The following is a 10,193-nucleotide window of genomic DNA, read 5'->3' on the forward strand; positions in this document are numbered from 1 at the left end:
AAATAAATTTCTCCTGAAATCTCGTGCGAACAATATGCAGTTGAAGAGATAATTTTATATATATTTTTTTTAATACACTAAAAAATAAAGGATTCGAACTGCATACAGCATCTTAGTCGCTACCATATACTATATATTAATTGTGAGTAATGCTCACTTTGGGCGTCTTATATGTAATTTAACAAGAGACACTTAATTGCAATCTTTATACATATATATTTGTCCAATAAATAAAGTTAAAAAGTTTAGATCAGCTTATTTTTTTTATAATGAAGATAGTCGAATCTTCATATGCCTGAAATTTTAGACACTTCATAATATATTAAAAGGAAAAAGTAAAAAAAGTGATAAATAAAAATGTCATCAACACACTTCTAAAAAATGTCAATAATATAGAAGTCTTGAAAATCCATGTTAGAGGAGGACATCAAAATCTCTTAAGATGTCTCCGATATATTAAATGGATATTTGGAGATGTTATATTATATTCTGAAAAAATAAATAGGTACTTCAAATGCCTAATCTCATAAGAATCTACCAAACATAAATGAGCCATCAATTTTTAAATGTTTAAATTTATTCTCATAATATTTCGATAAATCTTTAAAATTGTTTATACTATTGGATTATTGTTATTTTTCTATATATATTATTAACTTTTCTGTTATAAATTTTGGAAATATATGGATTAAATTTTCGATATTTTAAATAAAATAAAACATAAAGTATATGGACAAAAATAATATTTTAACCTAACTTTAAATATATAATAGTTAGTCTTAGGAAATTTTGAAGCATATAAGTATGGATGTTTGCTTTAGGTCAAATATTTAAAAGGTGTTTGCTCAAAATGTAAGTTTTGAAATGGTCTAAAAAGAACGTGGATTTATATATATATATATATATATGAGAAATTATTTCAAATGGTAAAATTATTAAAATATTTATAAAATATAGCAAAATTTCAAAACTATGAATGATAGACGTTGATGGACACTGATAGGAGACACTGTAGTCTATCAGTATCTATCAACATCTATCATTGATAGTTCTAAAATTTTGCTATGTTTTCTAAATATTTTGATTCATTTTTCTATATTTAAAAACCGTTGATATATATATATATATATTAAAAATTTAGGGATGGAGTTGAAAATCTATGTAGTTTTATACATCTAGCCTTATATAGCTTACTTTTTCTTATACATTTTCTTTACTTTCTTTATCGTCCTCTCAATAATTTTTCATTCTGATTATGTTCTATTTTTTAAGTTGATTATCTTATATGTTTCTAATAATATATCGATGGTGTGATATAATAATATTTATATCATAGATTTTTCAATTTATTCATATTCCTACAAACGAAAGGAAAGAATTTGGGTTTGATGATTAAATATAAAAATGGCTCTACCTTAAAATCTAAGATCAAAACTTTTATATACTATATACTAGTTAAAAGCATTTGGAAAGTGTTTTCTTTACTTTGAATTTAGGGTCATGTGTGTTTAATTTCATAAGCATAATATATAGTATATTAGCGGTATATCATACATAAAGCATAAGCATATAAAAAATAATCAGTAAATACTTAAAGTAAGACAAAGTTTATATCTAATATCAATCAATATTTCAAATATTTATCAACAATATATCTAACTTATTTAAAAACAAAACATGCATATTTCATTTTATATGTATGATTATCCAAGTGTACAAACAGTATGTCATATATAAGACATGTATATCAATCATCGGTCAATAAATACTTGAAGTAAGACATGAATGAATCAATAGTATATCTAATAACAATCAATATTTGAAATGTATTAGCAGTATATTTAACAGTAATCAACACTCAATCATTAATTTATTTGAAGTGAAGTATGTTTATTCATTTAATAAGCATAATATTTCAAGTATAACAACAATATACGAAGTTAACTTATCAAGTGCTCTTAGATTAACTTATTTTTATTTTTTATAATCATTTCAAGAGATATACTTTAAATGCTCAATTAGTGTACTTTAAATTTTATATATAAACAGTAAATTAACAACCAAATGAACTTTTACGTGTATTATAATCAGAGTGTATCAGCAAGCTGATATATACATTTAAATGTATCGGTAAGTGTATTAAGTGTATCAATAAATGTATCAAGTATATCAAAAAGTGTATCGAGTAAAAGTGTATCTAGTGTATCAATTATATATTAACAGTGAAGTATTTGCAACATTTTATATCTTTTATATATGGGTTGGACTTCGTTTTTGCTATTTTTACAAATAATAAATATATGGGCTATGGACCTAATTAGTGTAGTTTGTTTTGCCTTTTTTCCAAGTGTCCCAAATTGATAATTAAACAAAGACGAAAATTTTGGATTCTGGGAGTAATTCTCTTTAGGTCCTTTAGTCTACATCAGATATTTACAAAAATTATAAAAACAAAAAATAAATTAATAAATAAATATTTTGTACTTAAATTGTCGATTTACACCTTATATCAATATATCATAATGTGCATGAAAATGCCAATCATGTTCATACAAGTTTAATACTTTGCTATATTTTATAATTATTAATAAACCTAATGCACATAAAATACTTGATTACTTAGACCGTATTTGGAAACTATTTTATTTTTTATTTTTCATTTTTTAAAATAAAACTTATAGACACTACCTTCTACTACTAAATTTCTTCTTTTGTTATCTACATTTTACTAATTATTTAAAAAATCAAACCAAATTTTAAAAATTAAACAAAATAACTTTTAAAAAGTTGTTTTTGTTTTTGACATTTTACTAAGAACTCAATGATTATTCTTGAGAAAAGATGCAGATCACAAGTTTAATTTTCAAAAATCAAAAATAAAAAATGAAATAATTATTGAATAGAGCCTTAATTGCTCAAATAATTTAATGTCTTCCCTTATAAATTATAGGTTAAAATATAATCTGAAATAATTTTCTAATATATAGAGATAGATATGTGTTTGAGTTTTCTTCTATTTTTTTTTTCTATTTGCATACCTATGTTAAATTCCCAAAACATTTTTGGGAATGTAATAAGACAGAATTTTCTAGACATAAACATGTCAAAACACAGGAGTAAAAAAAAGTAGCAAGATCACATAGCACAGAACAAGAGAAGAAAATTTACATAATACACACTACAAGCACATATCTTAACATGGAAAAAGGACACCCAAAGGTCAAAGTTTTATGAGGTTTGAATCCTCACACCATTGTTTACACATAAGATAAAAGCAAGTGCTTTTTTAGTAAGAAGGGTTTCTTCTCTTGTTTTATCTTCCTAATTTCTGTTGTACCTAGTTTTCTACCATCAACTCCCTGAACAAAGCATCTTTTTTTTTCATACTTTCAGTTCCCATCATCAGCTGATTTCAAGTAGAGAGTCTCACCTCCGTCACCGCCATGGCTTCCGGAGCTCCCTCCTCGTCCCTCGGCAGACCCGGTTCCTCCCATATCTTGCTTGCTCCCACCAGCTAGGCTCCGGTGCAAGCTCTCACCTGCAGCACCATGGCCGAAATCTGGAAAGCCTCCTCCTCCGAGTGCTCCTCCATTGCCTCCTCCTGCATTGGTAGCATCGTTTTGCAGCATGTTGAATCCTAGGCCTCCTCCAGAGCTCATCCCAAGTTGACCGTGCAAAGCTTGCTGCTGCAGTGTCGAAAACGGCTGCTGGGTGTACAACATAGAGGACCGGGCAGCCATCAGCGATTGTGGCGTCATCTGCTGGGCTTGTTGGTGCTGAATGTAATGCCCTCCTGGTTGGATTATGCCACTGGAAGAGTACTGAAGAGAACATGACAATAGCAAATCATCTTGGATTAATTTCAATTCAATTGAGTTTGAAGGCAAGGAAAAAAGGAAAAAGAAAGATAAAGCACCTACATCTATAATTTAAACATCTTAAAATCCTTATTATCAAGGAGGCCAAACGAAGCACATCTATCTAAATCCACAGGATAAGGACCCTGAAGAACTCGAGTTTCAGATTACAATCGTGGCCAGTCGTAGTGTTACAGAAAAATGGATTTCATGGAAATGATTCTCATGGCCAACAGTTCTCTTGAAAGCGCAATATCAGGGCGTTAAATCAACGGTATGGGCGATGGATTTTCTATAACTATGCGCAGCTAGTGATCGGATAAATTTACATCTTCAAACAATTATGTCCATACCTGGGCATGCATGGCAGAAGGTTGAGGTTGAGAATCAGCAATGGCAGCCAGGTACATGAGGTTCCTCTGTAGCCTTGCTTGATTCCTGCAGAGAAAAAGGTAAGATGGTCACTTTTGCGCTTTACAACTAATAACCGTGTCACCAAATGAAGTCTAGAAATACAAGATAATTGAATAGCATGAATCAAATCCATGTTGTCAGTCTCAGAAGCCAGGGACTACAGTCGATATCATTTGATCATTTGATGTGTATCGAAATCAAACCAATCGAAGAACCCTGACGTTATTCCACTCCTTTATGAAATACGGATAAGTTCTTACTACATGGATATAGGCCTGCTTTAACAACTAATCTACATATTTTTCATTTTTGGGCTTCTTTTCAAGAAAATCTTATTAAAGTGTTTTGTTTTCCTAGGGTCTGATTCAAAATTGAATATTTGGTGAATGGACCGAAACTTAGATATCATTCCACTTTTCATCCATGAACGTTGTTACTCACTCAAGTAGGAACTGTGATCACCATGAATCGAATCAAATACAAAAATGATCAAGCAGAAAGAGACAGTGACCTTAGCAGTACAATCAGAGAGGATTATTACCAAAGAAAACCTCCAAAACAACCCTATTTTTACTCCCAACAAGACTTTGTTTAAACAACACTAGAACAAGATTTTCCCGAGGCTAGATATCGAAATCCATGTTTCTTCATCCTAGAACCCATTATATTAAACTGAAAAAGAAAATCCAAATTTGTGACAGTTATTTAAAGAGTGATGTAATGTAACAATTCATCTAAATGCTTTCTTGGACCATTACAGCCACAGCGAAATAACGGATTTACGCTGAATTTTACAATTAAGGCATTATAAACAGGGAGAGAGAGAGAGAGAGCAAAGATGCGTAGCGAGAGACAGAGGATAATTTGCGAATGAATGCGAGGGAAAACAGTCACATGCATAGAAAAAAATTGACAATGAGAAGCAATAGCAATCATTTATGATAAGTAAAATCATTTGAGAAAGTATAAATTCTTACTCTGCACATTCATTCAATTTTCCTGAGTTTTGGCTTTCAACAATCTTCAAAATCAGTGACTTGTTCTCATCCAGATACTGCAACATACATTATCAAATAATAAGTACAAAAATATCAAGTAAAAAAGTTTCCGAAAATCGCCATTGGATGAAAAATTAAATAACTATAGTACTGGTCTTTGTAAAATAAGATGGAAAAGGAAAAAGAATCCAACTACAATGTAGTTTTTAGAGAAAAGGAACATATTAACTAGTTTTACAGGTCATTCTTGAAAAAAGAATTGCTTATTTTGGACATACAAAAAAATTAACAGATTGAAACTCCTAAATTTGTGGAGAATATACCAAATACATATAGTATATATTGTTAGATTTGATTGATCTGACAGAATAAACCTTAAAAAGCAAGTGCTGAAATTTATGATCCGTGAAAGCAACTCAGAAGAATCAGAACTAGACAGCAACTTAAAATACTGTTTCATGATTGACCAATCACTATTCAAGCTTCTTTCTTCCATCTTGGCATGATAAAAATATGATATATGAATACATTAAACTTCTTTACTTATATAGATTTACTTTTACAATATCCAAATCATAATCCAACAAAGAATGATTAAGAAAAAGTACCAACAAGAAGTGTCAAGCTAAGAAAAGACTTGCATTACCCCGATCAGTTTTATTAGAGAAGATAGTCAAACGAGTACAGTCAGCAATACAGTCAGCAACTGGAATTTTGTTAGTCCAGTCAGATAAGCCACATCAGAGGATTTCCAGAACGTTCTCTTGTTGTAAAATGGTTAGAAGGAAGCTTCAACCTCACCACTAATTGTTTGACATCTGTATTTACTTGTATATTTTCCCCTCTATTCTTTATTATTTCCTAAACCCTAAAGGACGGTTTTCTCTGCATAACTGGCAATAAGCCATGCTGATCAATGAAGGAAATCAAGCGTGAGAAATATTTTCCTGAAATTACTCTTCTCTGTGATCTGTGATTAGTTTAATATTTCAGCACATGAATGTTTTAACATATTAATTCATACCACATTTTTCTCTACCAAGGAGCTAATTAGATGATATAAGAATCTTTTTTCTTTGTTTTTTAATATTCGTGAGTATTCAAACCAACTTACCCACATCTTGACTAATCTCATGTGACAACAATTTGATACTATTAACGTCTGGTTCTCGAGAAAGCCGTTGAATTATTAGATCTTAGATGGGTTAAGAATATAAGGTGGGTTATGAGAATATTCAATCACAGCCCAATATCGAGTCGTGATATAATGGAAGTTAGAAAACACATTTAAGAACTTCTGTAGAGTACATTCATTTGCAACAAGTTAAGATGCAATGCATTGACTTGAGATTTAAACTTACAACAAGCTTATGTCAATGTAAAACGATAACATTACAAAATGAATCAGAAAAAGGGAATAAAAGATTAATCAATATAAGAACTAATAGACTTGTAATCCTCAAAGGGCTCAAGCTCTCAACTGTTTCATATACCCCAAAAAGCAACTTTTTTATTTTTATTTTTTAAACAAGAAGACTACCCAATAAGCCATTTCATCAAGGGTATTTCAAGCATCTAAATCATGCTCAAGCTCTCGACAGTTTGATATCCCAACATGCCACTTTTCACAACTTGACTGATAGAAAGGGGAAAAAAACATTTGAAAAAAAAAAAAAAGCAAAAAGCAAAAAGCCACTATCCAACCATTTCATCTTTCTTTTCCATTAAGATTAAGGCAGAAAAGCAGAAGCCCATCATGCAATAGAAAGAAACACAGTGATTAACTTTAGACCAACATGGAAACATATACTTAATCAAGCAAAGAGATGAAAATAAACAAGATGGCCATAGATGGATTGGTCTCAGCTTCTGTAATTAGATAATGAAATCCATTCAATAGAGACAAGAGCACGTGAAAAGAGAGCAAACTAAACAAACCCAATATTTAAAAAGGGAAGAAAAACAATCATCCCTAAGTTGAAAAACAAAGAAACCCCACTTGAAAGAAAGAGGGGAAATGAAAGAAAAAACTGGAAATGGGGTTGGATTAATAAGATAGGTAGATTAAAAGACTCAAATAGAAAAGGAAGAAGAAGAAGAAGAACCTGTTGAATGTGATCAGTAGTGACGTTGTTTGGATAATAGGCTGCCATCATGGGCTGCATCTGCATCAGGTGCTGCTGCATTTGTGTAAAATGAGTGATGAGTTTTCACAGAAACGGCTGATTAGAGATGCCCTTAGCTTTCGGGTCTCTTTATTTTTTTAACTCTGTTCTTCGTTGGTTTGAAATAGAGAGGCTTTGGACGGTGATAGTGACACGGAGAGAGCTGTAACAGCTTCTGCAGATTATAGAACCAGACACTGTTTTATGTGCGAGAGAAAGAGAAATGAGAGAAAAGGGGTTTTGGTTTCTGGGGAATTCTGGTGGTGGGTGCAGCCGTTTTGGCTTTCTAATGTGGCCAACAGAAGCGCTTCCTCTCTCTCTTCTCTGTTTTCTCTCTGCTTCTCTCTTCAAAGATGCTACTTGTTTCCCTCCCTAAGGAACAGAGCAAAAGCTTCTCTCTTTTTTCTTTTTTTTTTCCTTTTTTTTTTTTTTTTGTTTCTCTCTCTAGGGGAGAAAAAGGGTGTCACGTGAGTGATGGTGAGAGAGAAAATCCAAATTTTGTTTGAATGTGTGTTTTTTTTCTTTTTCTTTTGGGAAGAACAAATTTGGAATTTTGTTTTCAAGTGTATTTATTTACAAATTGTTCTCAAAATTATTGGTGAATACGAGTTAAATTACAAATTTGATCCTAAATTTTTATGATTTTATATAGTAGCTCTTAGATTTTAAAAAGTATCTAATGAATTATTCAATTTATCTTTTGAATTAAAAAATATTAAATAGGTTCCCAAGCTTTTAATTTTATGTCTAACATGTTAGTAGCATATTCTACAATTTAAAAAAAAAAAAAAAAGGTTGAATTTTTTCTAATAAATTATTAATGCTTCGTTGGATAACCATTTTGTTTTTCATTTTTCGTTTTTAAAATTTATGTCTATTTTTCACATTTTCTTAGAGTGATTTGCATATTTTTCACATTTTCTTAGAGTGATTTGCATCTTATTTAATTATAATAATTGAATTTTTAGCTGAATTTTAAAAACAAAATAATTTTTTTATTTTCAAATTTTGGTTTGGTTTTTTAAAACATAGGTAAAAAGTAGATAACAAACAACTATTCTGAGTGGTTGCCAAAACGCTTCAATTTTTTTCTAAAATGACTATTTTTGTAAATTAAACACTTAAAAATTCTATTAAAAAAATGTAGAAATGATAAAAGTGTTTGTAGACTTAATTTTTAAAAGAAAAAGACTAAAAACAAAGGGCACATAAACTTTTAATCTTTGTATCCAAAAAGTTAGTGAATTTTTTTTAAAAAAAAATTAATGAATTAAGGATAATTAGATACGAAAGTAAAAGTTGGAGAACTTATTAGAAACTCATTAAAGTTGAAAAACATATTTGGTATAAACCCAAGTATTCAAAGACTAATTTAACCATGAATATATTATTTTTAGTCCTCTTCTTTAGAATTACAATGAATTCCATTTTAGTCTAATTATTTTGAAATGGTTAAATTCACTAATGGGTGTACCTTCAATAAATGATGTTAGAAGTTATTTTTTATTTGACTTGGCAAATTCGATAATAATAATTTGTTCTTCAAAATATCATTTTGGTACTTATATTTAATTTTAATCAAATATTTTAAGAGTGATCAAAATAATATTTTAATTTTTTTTTTCAAAATGATTTTAATTGCATTTATATAGAAGCAGAGAGAGAGAAAGAGAAGATCACATTTAACATGACCATGTATTTGTTTGGTTGTTATGTGGACCAATTGGTTCCAAATACCCTTTTGGTCTCACTTATTGATGATGATGTCATAGCTTTGTTAATAGATTCCTTTTCTCCTCCTTTCCTTTCTTTCATCTCCCCAACTTTATTCTATAAATATCTCTCTTCACTTATGGCGTTTCATTTCAATTTAATCTTCAACATTTCTAAACTTTCAATTTAGTCTTACAAATCTTTCGAAACAAGTAACATTTATTTTATGCGTTATGTTTTTTTCACATACATAATACAATATTTCTTAAATATAATAATGAGAGACATTAAATTAGTTAGCATCGAAAGAAAATCCATTTCATGCAAAAAAAAAAAAAAAAAAAAAAATTATCAATAGTTGGTAAACTTTAGAATATTTGGAAATCATGGAACTATGCGTAAATTATAGAAACTAAGGTGGTAACTAATTTAATCTTTGTTACTATGTTTATAGATTCTAAACATCAATAGATCAAATTTATTGTTTCTCGTTAGTTTTTAATAAATAATTTAATGAAATTTTGACCTTACGCATTTTCTATTTTATAAATGTTTGATAAATTATTTTAATTGACAAAATTGCTTAAAAAAATTATAGATAATAGTAAAATATCACAATCTATTTGCAATAGATCACAATAAACTACTATATGTATCTATTGTGATACAAATAGACACAAATAGTAGTCTATCGCAATCTATCGGAGATAGACAGTAAAATTTTAGTTCATTTTCTTATATTTAAAATCATAAATGTTTGTATGGACAAATATTTGAAGTTGCACGTATAAAGTATAATATCATATATTTAGGCTCTTATTTGAATAATTATAGAAACTTAATGATGATAAAGACTAAAACAACGTTTTATGTAAAAGCTTGATTGGTGATTTAGAATACTTAAAATTTGAAAGATTAAAAGTAAAAATGAAAAAAGAAATAGAGAAACATAAAAACGAAGTAATATGATTTGAACCTAAGTTTGTTCAACTTTTTGTTTTCTTTTTGGAACCTTTTTTACTTTCTATTTTTTGCTATCAATCTTA

The 10,193-nt window shown here is 29.2% G+C and overlaps 1 protein-coding gene across 1 annotated transcript; it reads right to left on the bottom strand.

The window, feature by feature from the left end:
- Positions 1-3,117: 3,117 nt before the first annotated feature.
- Positions 3,118-7,975, bottom strand: AN3 (SSXT family protein). Its single transcript, XM_039021739.2, has 4 exons — positions 7,375-7,975; positions 5,249-5,325; positions 4,211-4,295; positions 3,118-3,821 (listed from the first exon to the last, which is right to left on the bottom strand). Exons 1-4 carry the CDS (start codon positions 7,453-7,455, stop codon positions 3,390-3,392), a joined length of 675 nt encoding a protein of 224 aa, XP_038877667.2. The 5' UTR covers positions 7,456-7,975; the 3' UTR covers positions 3,118-3,389.
- Between the last annotated feature and the right edge of the window lie 2,218 nt (positions 7,976-10,193).

This window comes from Benincasa hispida, chromosome 6 (genome assembly GCF_027475165.1).
Source record: "Benincasa hispida cultivar pf3 chromosome 6, pf3_genome.v1.1, whole genome shotgun sequence".
Lineage (NCBI taxonomy): Eukaryota > Viridiplantae > Streptophyta > Magnoliopsida > Cucurbitales > Cucurbitaceae > Benincasa > Benincasa hispida.

Excerpts from the sequence above, each read along its gene's own strand:
- AN3 (XM_039021739.2), bottom strand. The coding sequence starts at position 7,455 with ATGCAGCAGCACCTGATGCAGATGCAGCCCATGATGGCAGCCTATTAT. Across the intron at positions 4,296-5,248 it reads AAATTGAATGAATGTGCAGA|GAATCAAGCAAGGCTACAGA; the intron begins GTAAGAATTTAT and ends TTTTCTCTGCAG. Across the intron at positions 3,822-4,210 it reads CTTCTGCCATGCATGCCCAG|TACTCTTCCAGTGGCATAAT; the intron begins GTATGGACATAA and ends TGTTCTCTTCAG.